General features: G+C 42.5%; 1 protein-coding gene across 1 annotated transcript; it reads right to left on the reverse strand.

Annotated features, from left to right (window-relative positions):
• Window positions 1-4883: 4883 nt before the first annotated feature.
• On the reverse strand, window positions 4884-12807 carry amotl2a (angiomotin like 2a). Its single transcript, XM_085265430.1, has 11 exons — window positions 12573-12807; window positions 10848-11663; window positions 10585-10735; window positions 10083-10227; window positions 9911-9991; window positions 8335-8630; window positions 7890-8080; window positions 7702-7803; window positions 7452-7612; window positions 6991-7170; window positions 4884-6499 (listed from the first exon to the last, which is right to left on the reverse strand). The coding sequence occupies exons 2-11, from the start codon at window positions 11573-11575 to the stop codon at window positions 6414-6416; spliced, it is 2121 nt and encodes a 706-aa protein (XP_085121556.1). The 5' UTR covers window positions 11576-11663; window positions 12573-12807; the 3' UTR covers window positions 4884-6413.
• Between the last annotated feature and the right edge of the window lie 7252 nt (window positions 12808-20059).

Consider the following 20059-nt stretch of genomic DNA (forward strand, 5'->3'; position numbering starts at 1 on the left):
TTAGCACAATCAAAAATTGCTCTTTTATTATAAGTAAATATGTTGTAATGTATTTCAGCATTAGCGCACATCTACTTCAGTTAGTTTGCACTATTTTTTAAAGCTAAAAACTAATTGCCCCTTGGGGATAAATAAAGTCTTTCTGATTCTGATTCTGACTATCAAATTTATGGCACCTTTTCTGTTTTTTTCATGTTTTATAATTTAGGATATTAATATTAAATTGTATTAATATTAAGTTTCATAAGATTATATACTGTTGCGTGACCGGGATTATACAAAAGAGTTAAAAGAGATGCAGGACATAGTAATTAACAACGTGTAAAAACAGTCAAGACAACCAGACCAACAGAAAGATTGAAAAAGCAGTCACAGGAAAATAAAAACTCTTTCAAAGTAAAACAGGAAATGCTAAATGCTGCTAAATATGGAAGTAGGAAAACTCCTAGTAAACACAAAGCAGAGGAACACAGGGAGGTACGAGTAATAACAAAAGTGGAACCCAAAACTAAAGAAAAATCAAAACGATAAACTTCATACACCAATGATTAATTATATAAAGGAAAAGAGTATTGGTACGATAAACTAAAAGAGAACATTTTAAAAGAGTATATCTGAAGATAAAGTATAACAGTTATTTAAGTCACTACAGTATTTTCCCACTTAAGTGTTAAAACAGTATCAAGTTCTTCTTAATTTCTACATTAACATGAGTGAAAATTCACAAACGATCTTTCATCAGCGATTAGCTCTCTCCACATAGTCATCATTTATATCCACCTGGATCATAAAGGGTTATTCAACCACTGCTGCATGCTGAGGCATGCCATGGAATTCCCCAGCTGTGCCTATTCAGTTGCATACACCTGCTGGTATGTTTCTTTAAGTTGTGAAACACTCGTAAATTCTTGGGATATTATTTGTGACTGGTTTTATTTGGAACGATTAAATGAGTCCAAGGAAGTAAGCAGTAAGTTAGTAAGATCAGTGATTAAAAATCAAGGAAATGTTAACATGAGTACATGAGTACAAGCAAAAGAAAGAAACACTGTTTTTCTGTGACATACCAGTTTGACTCTTACTCATTTGTCTGCATTGTTAATTACTCATAACCATTTCAGACTTCAGTTAAGTGACTTTTCACAGCTGTACAATGTCTGATCTTAACGTTGACTCATTTTTTATTTTGGTTTTTTGGTTTTTCTCTGGCATGAAGGTTGTCCTCTGCAGCACGTCTCTCCGTGTTGCTACAGACACAGTGTGTTTTGACTCATCTAATAATTCCTTCCCTACAATGAATCGGCCTTTCTGGATTGTGCAGCACAGTTGATTCACTGGAAACCACTAGCAGACCCAGACAGCAACCAGCTAAAGCACCAAAGAGAGGTTCTCCGTGGTTAATGAAGTATACTCTCCCCAAGAACCCCTTTAAACATGGCAGCTTCATTATCTCACAACTCAATTAATTAAACAAGTCATTATGTCTGAACTCAATCAAACACTGAGGCACCACAGAGAGCTCACAAAGCTCCAGATTCTTTCAACTCAGTTTGGCTGTTCTCCCAGATGTTACAGTAAAGTTTCATGTCCAGGCATCCATGAAAAAAAAGGATTTGTAAGGTTTAGCAGAAAGTTACTTACATTAGCCAGATGTTAACATATAATGATGTGGTAGCTGGTGGCTAGCTACAGAGATATAGTTAGGCTAATATATACACATCAACATAGAGCAGATGAAGGATCATGTTCAGATGTTCATGTTGAGGGTCCCCGATGGGCAAAGTGGAGTTGAAGTTTGAACTGGATTCAAAGTCACCATCTGGCCAGAGAGTTTGCACGTTCTCCCGTGTCTGCATGGGTTCTCTACAGGTGCTCCAGCTTCCTCCCACTATCCAAGGATATACATAGGCTTAGGTTAATTGGAGATTATAAAATGATTAATGGCACAAATGTAAGTGTGAATGGTTGTCTGTCTCTCTATGTTGGTCCTACCATCGACTGGTGGCCTGTCTAGGGTGTACCCCCCTCTCACTCTAGGCCCCAGCCCATTGGGTAAGAAGAAGAAAATAGATGGATGGAGCTTAAAGACATGCTGCACATGAACAGTGCTGATAAAACGCTGCAGAAGCTGATAATGATGACTTGGACTTTTGTCTTAAAAAAAAACCAAGACAAAACACTTTAGCAAGATAAAAAGACATCATCCTCATGAGAACGTGACAGAGAGTGACATGTCACCCAAACAATGCTCCGCTGAAATCGACAGAGCTTTGCTGTGACGTTGGGTTGAAGTAGGAGAGCAGAGTAAGCTCCTTTTCTCTAAGATGTCAGCTCCTCCCTGCTGGATGCGTCTTCTGCTGGAGTTCTTCGTCTCCACCATCACCAAGTGGTGCTCATTTGATCTAATGTTGTTGAGTCTTTACCGTACTACATAGAGGTGACTGTTATTGTAAACGGACTTTTTATAAATAAAGCTTAATTGAATTAAGTCGAGCAGTTCAGCAAATAATGTTGCAGTGGACTCAGGCCGAAAAATTTGCTTCCAGTGGCCTCCTCTGAGAGATTTGCATCGTCTCTCTAACATCCCTAAAATTAGAAGTCAGTGCCCTGATTTATGTGGAAACGCTGAGGGGGCGGGGGCACATTCCATGGCTGCTGTAGGCAGGAAGTTTTGGAATCTCCATGGAAATCAAGGCAAAACACAGAGCCCCACAGTTATTTTTCCAAATATTTCACACATGCCTTTAGTACAAAATGTGCTCAAAAGGAAAGGAGGACAAATGATTTGTTACCAACTGTCCCCTTCATTCCTCACACACACTTCGATTGTATCTCGCATTGCTTCAAATGGCGCTTGACTTTAACATTTTTCTGACTGTAGATGAAGCGTGAATTATGTGGAGTCTGCACTTTCATACCATGAAAAACAAACAAAGTCGAAATTCAGAACATTGACATCTGTTCTTGATCCACTCTGATTGAATCACGCGCACAGTTGGCAGGAGTCACAGTGGTGAAATCACGGCGATAACCTGACAACAGTCTTTGTAAGTTATGCTCCAGTCCGCATGTATGTGGAATGCATACATGAAGGTTTAACCTTTCTCCATGCAGACTGGATGAGGATGACTTTTCAGCTAAATTTCCCACTATGATGCTGTTCAAACTTAGTGCTCACGTAATCCTAACCTTTCCCCTCAGCTGAGCCTCACCTCACTCACAGTTACTGACATACGAGTCAGGAAATGTGATCTGCATTTGCACAGATAGGACCAAAATAATGGGAAATCACAGACCGCATGGTGCCAAAGCTGAAAATGGTACTCAACACATGGCGATTTATTACTGCAGCTTTTCCCCGCCTGAGAAAAGTGGCACTCGCCTATGACAAGTAAAGGCAGCGAGAAGAAAATGTCTGGCATCCGAGGAATGAAATTCCAACCTCAGCAAGGGGGAACAAGGAAGACAAAAATATTTACATTAAAATTAAAAGTTTACCGAGGAATTCCTACATGTCCCTGCACATCTTGAGAATATATAAGAAAGCACATCCACATCAAAATACAATCAATTACTTGGCATTTGATCTGATTATTTGAGGTTAAATTTGTATTTCCATTTAACTTGAGTAACATTACAGGTTCTCTTATTTTCTGAGAATTCGTGTGGATTAGTTCCTGCTGGGCAGGTTTGGAGAATCACTTTGTGTGAGATGAAATCTAAAATCCTCAAGAACTTAATTTTCTTAGGATTTGAGGTACAGCTTCTGGTATTTGTCATGCAAGATGCCTTTATCTTAACAGCAAGATAGAAAAAGATTGCTGTGAAACTAATACGGTACATTTTGTTACTTGCAGAGTTTTTGTACATCATATTGTGTCTCTGCTTGAAGAAGACCAACCACAGCTGAGCAGTCATAGACGTCACAGAAGAATAGAGAAAATCTTGGCTCAGTTGGTGTAGTAGATTTATTGGAAGGATGACTGATGACTGAGGAGAGACATTTTAAAGAAAACTTGGAGTCAAACAGTAAGTACAAATGTTTAACCCCAACAGCCTGGTCATCCCCTAAATCCAGTATATCTAAAGAGACCAAAACTACAAAACTAGTAGATTTTTGTCACTTTGGGGATCAGCCTCAAGTGGACAGAGGATAGAGGATTTTGGCTGAATTTTTCAAACTCGAAGATTTCTGAGGTCACTGAGATGTTTGGAAAGGGTCACAGCGACAAAAAGAAATGAGGCCACTCTGGAAGTGTCTGAGCTGAAGATGTTAAGATTTTCACTGGGAGTGACTAGAAATGAGTATGTCAGAGGAGCAGTTCAAGTGTGGATATGAAGTTAGAGAGGCTAAGATGGTTTGGACTTCTGCAGAGGAGAGATATTGGATATACTGGACAAAGGACGCTGAAGATGGAGATGCCAGGCATGAAGAAAATAGAGGAGACTCATGGACGTAGTGAAGGAGGACAGGCAGACGGTTGGTGTGACAAAGGGGGTTGCTAGGGATGGAGGCAGATGATCCACTGTTGCGATCCTAAAGGGGGCAGCTAAAAGAAGAAGGCGAGGTCACCGTCTTTACAGCCTGATATAAATGGTTGCTTCTATAGCTGATATCTGCCTTCATAACAACTGCAAGAGGTGATTTTTAAACTTTTTATCTTTGAACTAATGAGGAACCGTTGGTGCACCCTATTTGGATTCAGTAAACCTAGCTAGCTGATGTTAGCGGGTGAAGTAAATCCTTCTAATTGTCCAAATATGGTCACTTGTGGTTCCAAAAAAGCTGGCAAAAGCACCAAAATTTCAGATTTAAAATGTTTACAAACCAGCGGGTGACATCTACGGCTTTACTTCGGTGAAGAGAACAGAGAGCCTTTTATCAGGAATATATTAAAACTTTATTATTGTGAAATGTTAAGGCATACATACAAATGTTTCCTTTACAAAAGTTCACAGCAACATCACGTTGGGTCAACCAGCTGAAGCGAGGCAACTTAACACAACCTTTTGTATTCATCATCAACTATAACTTAAAGATAGAGTCCATCTTTGGCACCAGGAAACAAGACCATTTAAAGTAGATATGAAAAAAATAATAATTACAAAATATATTAACTTCTCTCACTTCAAACAGCCATTTGTGTAAACATGTTGCAGAATAAGCAAAGGGCAGTAACTCTGACACACTGCACTGACCAGCAAATGCACTGTGATGGAGGATGAAGGAGAATATCGGGTAAACGTGAGGTTTCACACGCTAATATTTAAAAACTGGATAAGCTTATTGGCTTCTTCAGAAATCCACTGATGATGAGTTTTAATGTCCTTTCCCCATGGAGTGTGGCACATTCCAGTTAAATAGAAAACACATTCATTGAAAACAGAAGTGTACATTCATCAGTGTTCAGTGATCCTACATCACGCAGGGAGAAATAAATAGAAGAGTCCATATTAGGCTTACAGTATAGTCTACCCAGAAATGTGAGATACTTGAAAAACAGCTGAATATAACAGCGATGGAGTAGCAAATGTGGGCCAATTATAGTTGACCGTTTCGACGTTCGTGGTAGATCCAGCTACCACGACTCAGAAGAAATAACCACCCCAGAAAAGGAGTCATGTGGAGAATGCCTGCCATTTTAACAAGGGCGAAGGGTCAGACTTTAGATAGCCTTTTTCTTTAACGGGAGCATTCCCTCAGCGAGGAATGTGAGAAGATTAGCTCCGCTGTGGCATGGGAGGGGAGCGAAACGCTGGGTAGCCACCTTCTGAGGCCCCAAACATTAGCCGGGGATCTGGAAAACCGGACCCCAGAGAAACGGCGTCAATCCTCACAGGCTTTTTAAAGAGAGAACCGAGCAGGCATTTTGCAGGCTTCGCATTCAAAAAAATGTTTCCAAATCCCCCTCTGAGCTGCGAGCAAGGCCTCCGAATGTATTTTAAAGAGGAGGGCAACTGTTAATTTAGCTCTGTTAAATTCTGAGTCATTTTATAAATATTCCCATTACTTTCAGAGGGCATGGTAACAGGGATGCTACTGGAAAACAAAACCAAGAAGTGAGTCATGTGTATATAATTAGAAAAAGAAAGTGGTGCACATTTAGGACAAACAAAAATCACATCAATTATGAGCAGCATTTACATGTATAAATACAATACATAATTAAAAAATAAAAAGAGAAACATGCACAATATATGCACAGTCAGCAGCCCAGTTCCTGTCACGCTGAAATACTGTCCAGGTACCGTGAACGAATCCCAACTGCCCGTTTATGAGTTGTGCAGAAACAGCAGAAGGAAATCTCAGCACACACATGTTGATTTAAGCCAGACGTCGAGGAAGCCCTTTAAAGTCTCAGCCAAGAGTCTGTGTCAGAGCTGCTGTCAGTCATACGAGCCGCAGCGAGCGCTCAAATGAGGATTTCCACCACGTCTGCGCCCAAGCTGTTGAGGCTCCTTAGCATCTTCGGCGGAAGCTTTGGCTCCTCCGAGGTTTCTACAGGCAGGACAGAATTTATAGATTAGAAAAAACAACACTGGAAGGCAAACTGCCGATGCACGTGTCATTCGTTTAGATAAATATTTGTTATTTATACGTCCAGATTGTTTTGGAGTTGCTCGTTTTTGGAAATATCCTCTGTGAAGAGGTCTGCACTTGCCCTGCGGTGCTGAAAGCACCAAAAACCTGATGTGAAAACTAAGTAGCAACATCTTTTTTTTCTAGAAATCATGACCCAGTTACCACGTGGTTCCTGGAGGAACTATTTTCTCTCAACCATATTATGGTAGAAACGCAGCGTGGCCAGAGGCCTCTGTGGATCTTTTTTGATCCGAGTGTTTCAGCTGTAATATTCATGTTTGCTGATTTGACTGGAGGAAACAATGTAAAGCTACTTGTCGGAGTGATTTTTCTATTTAATTCAATGACACGTTCTTAAAATGAGCTGTGAGGAGCTGACTGGGCCTTAAGCACTTCGAAAAACCCACCAGGTGTAGCCGCTGAGCTTGCTTCACACATCTTGAGCTTGCCGTGCTCTGCTGTGGCCTCAGGCTCCTGTGAGGCCTCGTCGCTCTGCGTGCTGCAGTCTCGGCTCAGGACCTTAGCAGCAGCAAGCAGCTTGGGCTGCAGCACAGCTGAACCTGTCTGGTCATCTGAGAGGCTCTTTCCTGCAGACAAAGAGAAGAAACTGCTTAATTACCCGCCTACATCCACATTTACGCGCTCCTGAACATCTGCCGCGCAGAGCTCTTCCCATGACTATTCTGGATGGGGCTATTCTGGAGTGAGAGATGATATGCATTCCAGTTTAAAAACAGGGCTGTGTCCTACTTGTTTTTGTCTTTTTCAGGGTGTGCGCATTCTGTCTGGCAGTTGTCACAGGATAGCGTGTGTAATTAAAGATTCCAGATTCCTCAGCTCGGCACGAATAGTAAGGGAAGAAGCTCACCTTTGTTCTCCATGCCGCCGTTCGCTATGTTGATGGAGGGGACGGATCTGGCCGAACGAAGCCCCTGTTTCTCAGGCTTGCTCTGCTCCAACCTGGAGCGCTGCTGGAGGACTTTGATCACCGCGTCCTTCTCCAGGAGCTGAGCGTGAAGAGCGCGGATCCTGAACGCACGGAGAACATCGTGAGTTTAGAAAAAACACCACAGAGCAGGCAGAAGGAAACAATGAAGTATGGATGAAAAGATGATCACCTGTTCTCCATCTCCTGACGTCTGTGATGGGACAACGGCAGGTCTTCATTAAAACTACTGTCCGGAGAGTGCCGCGGGGAGTGATTGATGATAGTTGTATCTCTGAAAATAAAATATACGGTTTTCTAAATAATCCCGCAATTTTTACGTTTTGAATCTTCACTCCATTTTGACAGATTTGTTTGTACCTCTGTGCTGCAGCTGTGGCTGCTGCATCCATTGCAAACTGCCTCATGGTGCTCTCCTCCAGGTACTTTTGCTCCCACTTGGTGATATCTGCCTCCAGGGCAAGGATACGCTCCTCCTTCTCCCTCAGATGCTGCTGCAACCTGGACGAGCTCGGCTCTGAAGCTGTGGAATCAGTGCTCTGGTTCTGGGACTGAAACGGTAGACAGAATAGATCGTTTAACACCCAAGGAAACAAAATGCTCTAAATCTGACTCTCTGAAAATGTGTTTATCCCTCAATCCACTTTTACTACTTTAACTACGCAGGAATCCTCTAGCAGACTAATGCTGGTCCCTTTCACCCTGTGAGCCAGCCAAGTGTTTCTATAGGATAAGCCGCTTGGACATGTTCACATTGTTAAAATCTGCTAACTGAACCATTGGGGGGGGGGCTTGTTTTCCTCACCTGTTGTGCCCTGAGGCTTTTTAGCTCCTGCTCCAACCTCGTGCGTAGCCGGAGCTCCAGCTCTTCCCGCTTCTCACAGGCGGCCTGCAGCTGGGCCAGCGCACTCTGCAGCCTCTCCACTTTCTTCACGTACGCCCTCTTCCTCTGAAGTTCTTCTTCCAGCTGACGGTTGCGAGTCTGCGCCGAGGCCAGAGCCTGCTCCATCAGCTCCCGTTTCCGCTGGCACTCCTCCCTGGACACTCGCAGGTGCTGAATCTGCTTCTCCAGACATTCGCGCTCCCGCTGCTGCTCTTCATCTGCAATACAGGAAACAGCAGGTTAATGAAGGTGACGAGGCTCTTAACAACTTAAAAATAAATCTTTTGAGATTCTTCCTGGCTTTTGTTTGATTTTTTAAGCCTATAAAACTATATCACTGGAAAAAAAAAAAAGAGTAAAATTGGTCTCCTCTAAAGAGAAGCTCCCATGGCCTTCGCTGGGGTCAGTGAAGCCTTCAGTCCGGGAGCATTTCAGTGCATTTTCTAAGGAATGTGACCCAACAACAGACATAAAGGCATGTGGTTCAACATCAAAACATTTGACACCTCATTTTTTGCTAAGTTTATTGCCCTCGTAAACATGGGATCAGTAAAAACAATATTTCTCATTGAATCTTTGAAAGCTAGTCTGCATTTCAATGAGCCCTTTTAGAAAGTTTAACTGATGTGCCTCTTTAAAAGGGGGCTGATTACACAACATGAGTGCATGCCTGTGGAGAGAATGCAGACTTCCTCTTATCCACTTACGCACACAGGCATAGCCTTGTACTGGTAAAAGCTCTGGAATGCCTCTGAGGACGTGAAGTAAACAAGCAGCTCAAAATATATTTCATGTGGTTCTCATAACACAAACATATAAACTACACATCCCACTATTGTACTGCTTTTCTCTGCTATGCTGAGATAACCGTTTGGGAAAGATAATCATAGACACTGACACGACTGCATTTACTGCCCAAATGTTCCAACATAAGTGTTATTCCACCTAATCCTCGCTGTAGGGATTTCTCTACAGCTCAGTTCTGCACAGAGCTAAAAGGGAGCAAAGAAATATTCACAACTGGCCGATCATCATTAAGCTATGGCATGAAAAAGAAATGCCCAAATAAGGAGAATGAGCAAGTCATGGGTCATGTAGAGTTAGGCCAGGACACCCAGACGTATTAGTTCCCCTTGAGAAGGGAGGTCATTAGTAGCGATGCAAAACTGAGCACATCAGTAAAAAAAAAAAAAAAAGGGAGGGGGGGCATTCCTAGTGGCAAACACCCTGAAAGCCCTAAAAACATCTCAGGAATCCAGGCCACATTTACTGCAGCATAAAAAAAGGTCTGGAGTCTAGGTGCCAAAAGTAACTTACAGGGGAGATACACCCATTTGTGTGACAACATGTAGACAGCACCACATCACTAAAGAAGGAAACCAATCCCTGCTCAGCTATGTTCCTGCTATTGTTCAGTGTTTCACAGGGAATTGTGATTGAATCTGTGAAGAACTGCAGCGTGAGAGGAGTTTGTAACAAAAGACTGATGCAGACTCACTTTGCTCCAAGAGTTTGACAAAGACGTGCTGCTTCGGGTCGGCGCAGTCCGCTCTGTGCTTGTTAGCCACGTCGAGTTGCTCTGCACAGAGATGACCAGCATACCACAATGAGCACATACGCATAAAGTAGGTTTAAAGCCAGGAGACAGACAAATAAAAATGGAAACTTACCTCGCAGGTCTCTGTTGAAGTCATGCATTCTCTTAACCTCTGCCTCTAGTTTATTCCTCATCGTTTTCTCCAGAGTTTCTCGCTTTCCAGAGCCTTTCATGAGGGTCTCATAAGCCTCAGATATCCTCTGAATCTCCAACTCCAACTGGGAAGAAAGAGAGAAAATGAGTCTCTGGGGGAGGAATTCCTGCATATTGTCTGGTTTATGTTGCAAATGTTAATATCAATGAGGCTAATTAGTCTACTGAATGCCACCCGCTGTGAAATGTCTCTTTAACACTACGTGAATGAATAATGGAATTAACATTCCAGACTGAACACTCGTGATCCCAGGTGCCAGCCATTTATCTCCTCACATGCCGACATGTTTTTAAAGACAAAAGGAGATGCGTTGTAGAGATTCCATGCTCTGAATTAGTGAGAAAACCCGTCACCTCCTGCCCCAGCTAAAAACTTTTGTTTTCTCACGACCTCAACGAACCATTCACTACCATCCTCTCACCTTCTGAAGCCTGGTGGCCTTTTCCGTGTACACCTCCAGTTCCTTCCTGAGCCGCTCGTTCTCCCGCATTAATGTGTCGCTCTGAGGGGAGTTGCAGTCTGAAGCTGCTGTGATGCTGTTGTGAGTCTCCTGCGACTGAGCAGACACAAACCTGCAGACAGGAGATAGCAACAGTGCTGAAAAGACCGCCAAAATAAAAGAACAGCAGACTTCTCTGGGGCTGTTCTTCTTTTTTTGATAGCGCATGTGTTTGTGGATGTTACCTGTGCTGTTGTGTGTAGAGGGGAGGATGGGGGTCTTGGTTGTATTGCACATATTCCTGTGAGTGGCTGAGCATGTATCCAGGAAGTCTGACACAGAAAGGATAGTCTGGGGGTGGTCCTCGCTGCTCTGCACACAGCTGAGCCCTTTGTCTGTCAGGTGTCGCAGCATTTAAAACATTATTGTGATGATTATAGAGCTGTGGGTAGCTGTGTGAGGAACTCATAGGCAGACTGTTCCTAGACCGGTTTCTCTCCAGAGAAAGCTGCATGAGTCTCTCACTGAGAGAGCGAGCGTGCTCTCTCTTCAGATCCCACTGTGCCTCACTTCCACTTCCCTCTACATCCATGCTGGGTCCATTGTGCTCCGCCTGCCCCTTCTGAGAGTTCAGGAACTGGGAGTGGGCTTTGGCTTCCTCGTAAGTAGGCAGTTCCTCCTTGTGGAGATGGTACAGGTGGCACACGGGGCTCTCAGAGTGCAAGCTGTCTCCTTGGTGCTCCTGACCTTGAGGCTCCTGCCTTGTTGACATCTGGATGTATTGAGTGTCCTCCTGAGTGAGGCTCTCCAGAGAGGAGCGGGGACTGCCGGTGCCGCCGCCGCTGCTGCCTCCACGCAGTGCCTGCTGCTGGATGGCTAGAAGCGTGCGCGTGTCCGTCAGGTTTCCGTAGCGGAGCTGTTCCTGGATGAGACGGTGCAGGACCGTTCCAGAGGACTCCTCGGCAGTTCTCATGTCAGCCAATGAAAAGACAGTTTAAAAAAAAAAACGAAACAAAAACAAGCCTCGATGTGGCAGCGTGGGCGCTTCACAAATCACACATCTGAAAGGAAAAGAACTGTGGTCAGACTCAACACTGCACAAACTTATCCACACTTCTGTTACACAATGCTGTGTGTTCACGAGCTGTAGCTGGAAATACCCCTGATAGTGATGTCACTGGAGATCCAGTTTTTATGGCCCACATGCTGCAATGCATAACTTTCTCCAGTCACACAAGCATAATACTCAACGGTCGCACAGACTCAAAAGATTCCAGTGATTCAGGATCAGATAATGCCCAAAACATGATGAAGACATATAAAGTCTTCAGAATATGAATGATGGATGCTTTAAAATGCACTGGTTACTTTATACAATTAACTCATTTTAACTTTCAACGTGAAAATCTGGATAGAGAGTAAAATTAATGCCTTATTAAACCACCACAATGTGTCCTGACCGCACAAAATAGCTACACAGCTACATGAGATCAAGAGTGAATTACGCAAAACATCATCAAGTCTAATCCTCCAAGCTGAAAAAGCAGCAGTAAAGATTATTTAAAAATCAGTTTAAAGACATTAATGTCAGGGGTGTGAAACATAGGGCCTGGTGACCAGAACCGGCCGCCACAGGGTCAATTTGGCCAAAGTAAATGTTCTTGTTTTGTTTTTACAAAGTGTGAAAAGTCTTTAAATTCTTTACTATTTGAGTTTGAATTATAAACACATAAAACACAAAATGCAAAAGCTTTATGGGTAACTCTACATTTGAATGGTTTGTGCCTTTATAGCTCCTGCATGAATGAGACTGTTTTGTAAATGGATGGATCTGTGTGTGGCTCATGAATTAAAACGGGACTCAGATGTAATCTGTTAAGTAAGTAACTCCATCCGGAGTGGACTCCGTCCACACACAAACCGACAGAAAACGTTCAGATAAACCTATTCAGATAAAATGCTAAACTCACCAATTTTTTTGTCTCATCGCACAGTGAGCGGTGCCGTCGTATCTCAAATCAATGATCTGCGCTTATTGTTCAAAATAAACGTCCACAAGTGTGCGGAGCTCCTTTCCTCCGTGCGCATGTGTGCGCGCTGACGGGTAGCAGGCAGCAGACTGAGCGGAGCGGAGCTGCGAGGCGCACTAATAAATAACTGAGAGCTGATTGTTCGCTGCGGCTGGAATGACAGGAATGCAAAGGCTCCGAGTCCCTGTGGGATCAAAAGCAGAGCAGAGGGGAGGAGGGAGAGGATGAGGAGGAGGAAGAGGAAGAGAGAGGGGCGGTGTGTTTAAAAAAATGGATTCAGAGCAGCAGAAGCAGCAGCCCCTCAGCTGGCTGCTTGTGTCATGTAAAAGAGCTCGTTGTTGTTTTTTGTTGTGCGGCTTCAGGACATTTGAATGCACAGTTTCTATAGCTGAGGAAGATTTAAGTCCCTGCATTCTCATGTTTGAACGTTTCTGTGGCACTGCCGCACAAAAAAGATAAAAAGCAGTAAAATAGCCGTTCAAATACTTTAAGAATGCAATGTTAAAAAAATTTTATATTTTGAAGAATTTTTGCGTCAAAATAAAAAAAATGTCACAAAACGCTATTTAGTTTTATTATATTATCATTATATTTTATTTTTAGACATTAACTTAGATGTGCCAAATTAAGCCAGTCTGTCTCCGTTTCTCATCACAAACTGAATCCTTGATTTTATTACTAATTTCTTTTACTTCAGTAACTTTGTTTTCATGTCAGAAAATCAAGAAAAATCCGCCAGTTTCCACAGTGAGGCTTTTAAACACTGCTTTATCTAAAGCAGCAGAACCAAGCTCAGACAACAGCAGCAACTTTACGTGATTCCAAGCTTATTGGCGAGTTTTATTATAGACTGTATATGAAAGATGGCCAATGACATATCAGTGCATACATCAGAGGTATGAAAAGAGCTGCATGCATCGCCGGCAGCACAATACAAACTATTTTAACTAGCTTCATTAGCAAGCAGCCCTACGTTCCATAGAAGTGTTATCCTTGTGCTAATGAGCAAACTGCATTTATGCCACATGTACGTACCACAATTTGTTTGTACATGTACAGTGACAATAAAGGCCTATTTTATTCACTTCGACCAACCAGACCTATCACGGCTGCTGAGGTCTCATTCACAAAGACGTCTCATTACATATTTGGGAAAGTGTACATCAAGTTATGCTATACATTTAACACACTATGAAGCTAGGCAAAGTCTTGTTTGCTTTTTTTAAGCCTCAGGCTAAACATTTCTGTGGTTGTTATCTTTATGAAAAGGATGGACCCAACAGAAACTTGCAGATCACAAGGTAGGCCTGCCCATCACAATCTCCAGCTTTCTCCTGATTTATGAAGATCATAATCTCCATACTGAACATCGTGTTGTATTAAATGCGACTTTTAACCAGCAACAAACCAGAATATCACATCAAGGGAGTTTTTACTGAGCTCATAGATCATGTAAACTGTAGCCTCTTTTTCCTCATAGTTTTTTATACAATGTTATACAGTTGTTATTTATAACTATAGACTCGCCCCCTGCTTTTCATAAAAAAGAATGCATGCTTAAGGCACTTCCATACTGGCTTCGCTTTCTAGCCCCAGAACCCATGTCCACCTTTTATGGCTATCTAACTATAGACGATCACAGTCAAACATTCCAGCTATTTTCCCTGTTCAAAGTTCTTCTCTTCTTGAATTTTTGTTTCCTTGTACATTTGTACCTGTTTTATTGACCTTTCATTTGCCTGCTCATCCTCACCTGGTTTGTTGTCTGCCCACCCCTGAATGACCTCAGACCCGATAAAAGATTTGGATTTGGAGCTTTTACTCTGTCCTGCGTTTTGGTCCTCTTGCTCTGTGATCCTTATACACAAACTTGACATTTGACACAAACTCGGTAACAGATTATATACCTGCTACACTGAGCTGCAGATGAAAAATGATGTCATATCACTGAGACCTGGACTAATCTTTTTTTCTTTTGTTTGCATGGACCTGGTAAATATTTAAGCCGCAGCCCGTGCCAGTTAATTGCAGTGTGTATGTGTGGACATGGAGGGGAGAGGGGCGACGTGAGGCATGCTGCCTGCCAGCTGTCCGCGGACTGAAACCCCCCTTCCCCTCCTTTAATAAGAGCTCTGAGAGATGCATTGTTCTCCCAAGAAAGCAGACATGATGGGGGCAGCCCTGCCATCTGCTGTTCTCCCCTCCACCTCAAGCACCGGCTGCATGTGGATGTAGACCCTGGGATCAGCTGGCAGTGGGGGCTGTGCAGCAGTAATGTTATTGAGTGCATGAACACCATCAAACTGATTCAGTGATTTGAGGTTGTAGTGAGTGTAAACAAGTCTTCTCTTTTTAATGTGATGCTCGCAGCCGACAGGGCAGGTTGCTTTATCTTAAACAGTCGCGGGTATCGATTTGCATGGCAGTTGAAGTCCAAGAGCTGCTAAAGAATGCTGAAGAACTGATAAAAAGGTTTCACCATTTAATGATCCTCTGGATAAGCTTAGGTTTATGACACCTCACACATTTGTCTATATGTAATGAGACAGAATGATGCCGGTTTCTGTACATTCAGTCTTTGGTTCAGCGTAGGTTCTTCTGGCTCCAAAACTGCCCTTTTGCCCTCACTATGCACATAAGCATAACTGACCCACATACAGTTGGGGCAAAGAATCAGTTTGGCTTTACAGAAGCCTGTGAATTCCCCTGGTATTTTTTAGCCATCTGATAAGCAAAAAAATGCATTTTAAGCTTGAGTGAAGGAAAGCAGTGAGTCTGATCATTTTAATATAATATCAAAGCCTATTCAGAGGGTGCTAATATTTTTATTAGCAGGTAAAACCCTAATATATAAAAGATTAACATAGACGAGGTAATGTCACCCATTGGGTAGTGTAGCACTGATATTTTGAAACCAAACGTAACAAAGTGAAGAACACTACACGCTCATGGGTTAAACAATTACATGATACAACAGCCCCCTTTTTGACTCCATTTGGGATCATACTTAATAAAACAGAATTTAAGATTTGAAATGGCAGTTGAAACTATAAAGTCATTATGAAAGTGATCAAAGATCATGTGAGGAGTGATGCTTTTGATAGTCTCCTTTTATACAAATTTGAACCTGAATTTCAGTTTTATAAAGCTTAGGATCTCTGTGATAATAAGTCATCTCTATCCATAGAGGACAGCTAAACAAACACACACCAATTATATGTGGAAAGACTGTGCTGGTAACATGAAGCGTATGAGTGACTGTGCATTCCTGTTGCCTGGAAATTAGATTATGCAACCTTTCCCACGCCACAAACAATAGTAATTTCCAGGTACTTCTTTCTCAGCATTATACCGCAGGCTACATGAGAAGTCAAACACCTAATAATCAGACCATAAATCATTAAAACAAAGCAAACAGAAATGCCAGTCACTTGGTAGAATAAACCCACGATAGAAAAAAAACCTTTTTTGTTTAATAAAGTTTTTATTTATTATTATTATTTTATTCTATTCTGTACAGTTGTGTACTGTATTTATTCTTATTGTATTCTAATTTTTGCGTCATAACTTTTGCACTGTCCACTTCCTGCTGTGACAAAACAAATTTCCCACGTGTGGGACTAATAAAGGTTATCTTATCTTATCTTATTCTTTTAAAGACATATTTATAGAAATATTTTTGGGAAAAACAGAATATACAGGTGAGTCATTACCAAAGACTGAGAGTTTTGCCAAGCTAAGTAATTGCTGGGTAGCCCTGTCTCCTAGCATCCTGTCTTTAAGCTAGGCTAATTAGCTGCAGCATTTTTTAAATCGCCTTTAAAGTTTGACAGTAGACACATTTACAATATTTCATCCATATACAGGTATAAAGGGTAAATGCATCTGGAAGTGTTGCTTTGTGTGCTTATGTTTGCCATTTTAGTTTCTCTTTGCTACTTTTTGCCATTTAGCTTCTGGTTGCAGCTTCTTTTTAGCATTTCATCACATTTACACTGTAGTAAAACAGTCATTTTAAGTGTGTTATCAGTTTTATTTGCTCTAAAGTAAAAACCCACTCAGCTATTTCTGTTTTTTAGAAGCAAATCTCAAACCTTTAGCTGGAGGGTTATTTTTAGCGTATGCCTAAACATCGAGTGGTGGCCATCAAAAGACCTCATCTCCTAAAAAAATACAGTTGCGTACAACCAAACTCAATTCCGGTATAATCACAAAGTCATTTCACTTCATTGAGATTTGGTATCGCTGTCACTGTTGGTAGAATAAGCAGCCCTTTCAGATGTCTGGTTCCTTCAAGATCTTCTCCAAGAAGGTTTGTCATGTCTCCCAGCACAGTGTCAAGAATGTGGTCACTGATATATCCTGAGCTGACAGGCATGTAGAAGGGCATCAACCCACCAGGAGGACTGGTATAAGGTCTTTTGTGTAAGGAGGAACAGGAGGAGCACTGCCAGAGCCCTACAGAATGATCTCCAGTGGGGTACTCCTGCATGTTTCTAGAGATGCTCTGCTGAATGTTATGCTGCCTGCAACATCGTATAGCTTGACCAGTTTGGAGCTAGGTCAGTGATGGTCTGGGAAGGTGGTTTGCCGATTGCTGTTAGATACTAGGATAAAATCCTCATACCCTTGTCAGATCATATGGGGCGATCGTGGCTCAAGAGTTAGGAGTTCGCCTTGTAATCGGAAGGCTTGGACAGTCTCGGTCGTTGTGTCCTTGGGCAAGACACTTCACCTGTTGCCTACTGGTGGTGGTCAGAGGGCCTGGTGGCGCCAGTATCCGGCAGCCTCGCCTCTGTCATTGCGCCCCAGGTTGGCTGTGGCTACAATGTAGCTGCCATCACCGGTGTGCGAATGTGTGTGTGAATGGGTGGATGACTGGATATGTAAAGCACTTTGGGGTCCTTAGGGACTAGTAAAGCGCTATATAAATACAGGCCATTTACCATATGTTGTATTGGGCCCTAGGTTCCTCCTGGTGGAAGAATACCCATCCCCATGTCTAAATGTTACTAAGAGTGCCTAAAGGGACGTAAACGTTTAGGGCAACCAAGTCACATTGTGACATAAGCAGTGACTTCGATTTTTCACTTTAATCAACATAATTTTGTTTTCAATGAATTCAACAATGTAAAGTTTTTCTAACTAAAATATTTCTCTCAAGCATTTCTTTAATTTCTTTGTATATATTCCAGGTTTACATGTGTCTCATACTTGTTTCTTACAGGTGGCAGGTGTTATGGCTGTGTACTCCTCGGGTAAGAAAGGTAGAAAGTCTAATTTACGCCATATTTTCAAGGACGATTGCCATCAGAAGTGATACCTAAGATCAGTCACTGGGACCTGTTGATGGGCTGACTGGGCCAACACAAAGCAGACTGCGATCTGGGAGCGCTGCCCTTGGTATGTGAGGTGGGACAAGCCTGGTGCTTCAGCAGCTCCTTTTGTTTTCCAGAAAGGAGGAAATGGCCGCATTCCTCACATTACCATGTGCATAGGGTCTAACTGAGCCTCCAGTCTGCTGTTCTACAGGGAACAACTGGAGGTTAACCGGCAGCCACTGACAGTTTCTTTTAATGGGGGGGGCTCTTCAGTGAATAACACTGCTGCATGGCTGTCCCAATTCATGACTTCAAACCTTTTCTTAGCTGACAGTGGCTGTGAATCACTTACAGGATCGGACTAAGATAAGCGTAAAAAAGCATGCCAACTCCTACACCCCGAATACACCCCTTCTACATGAAGTGGATTTTTTCATTGTATGTGTGAGTATTTACCAATTCTGAAAGCAGCAGATAGTGGAGACACCCCGTGTGTGTCCTCACACTCCAAACACATGAGCAGCCATGTTTGGTTTGGAGGTGAAAAACATTTACAAATGTCTGACTTACAGCAGGTCTAACATGAAACGGCTTCTTGCACCTGATGACATCAGAAATTCCTCACCTCACCATGAAGGTAAACAAGTGACACTGAACCAGCGAGGGACAGTAAACAGGACTGTGCCTGTGGGTGATGCTTTTTACAGATAAGACAAGGACACATATTTCCACGAGTGCCCTGTGGGCTTCTTTACAGCAACGGCATTCACCTGATTCAGCTCCAGACTCAGTTTAGGGTGATTCAGGTCAACAGTTAAAGTTTTGTTTCACTGGAAAACCATTGAGATACAAGCGCGGCATTCTAGCCGCAAGCGCTGATGACTGGGCCGTTACGCAGGTTGAGGTGTTACTTGCAAGCATGTGCACGTCTTAGGCGGCAGTTATACTCTGTTCCAAACACAGCTAAAGACTCTGCTGTTGAAGAGTCATTTCTGTTATAGAAATCGGCCCAAGGCGTGCATGGGTAGTTTTTGCATTGCATCATGTCACAAAGAGTAGCAGGCATGTGGACACCCGCTTGGAGCCCCGAGATCACCATTCAAGGACAAAATTGACATCACTCTGAACCAAGAAGACTGAAGAATACTATAACTATTAAATTCTGAATAAAAGAATGATGTCATGGGGATAAAGTCCATCTTATTATACCGTCTGTGGCTGAGGTTAACATCTTTCCTTGAAAAAAACCCAGGATGTGCGTGTAAATAAATATTACAGTTTGAAATTAAGCATACTGGAGTTGAATGCTGCTGACCATCTGCTTTATGGGACGATATCTAAGAGCGACCGCTGTGGCAATATGCCTACAGGTTCACCTACACGTCATCTCATTTACCAGAACAGATCAATTCTTCTTCTTCTCACACTAATAAAAGTGAAACCAGCCAGAGCAACGCGCTTTATGAATAACTCCTGGTTCTAGGTGCTTAAAGAATGAGATGAGGATGGCAGTTGTAATTCGCGCCTCCTCGCCTCAGAGACCGTAGCCCAAGTGTTTCGAAGGCCACCTTCAAAGGCAGGTTAGGGCAGACTCTTTCTCTGCTGCGTTAAGCACAGTGAAAGCTTTCAAGTCAACCGCTTCTCAAGTTCACACAAAGAACACGGTGTGAAAGGCTTTTCTATTATCACTGTGCCTTTGTATTTTTTGAGTAATGGTAATTTTATTTTTAAAGCCTTCCAAGTCTAAAAATATCGCTGAGGTAATGATGTCTCTGATATAAAATGAGAAGGTGCCGATGTGACATCCGAGCTGTGTAAACACCAGAACAGCTGATCCACAGACATTCCTCGTGGGTACTGTTGCAGAAACCTTTGGAAGATGTTGAGCTCATTTCAGCCGTTTCGGGAGAAACAAGCAACGTTTGTTTGGCTCACAACACACAACTTGTGTCGACAGACAACACAAGCTTTCTTCTGAAGCCGTCCCTTTGAATGTTGCCCAATGTTGGAAAAATTATATCTAAAGAATTTGGGAAACAGGAGGTTATCAAATGAACTCTGCAGATTTTTATCAAACATGTAAAATTAAATAAACTTCATCTCAAA

This window comes from Mchenga conophoros, linkage group LG23 (genome assembly GCF_057382185.1).
Source record: "Mchenga conophoros isolate Kocher_MC1m ecotype Shallow Benthic linkage group LG23, M_conophoros_male_GT1.1, whole genome shotgun sequence".
Lineage (NCBI taxonomy): Eukaryota > Metazoa > Chordata > Actinopteri > Cichliformes > Cichlidae > Mchenga > Mchenga conophoros.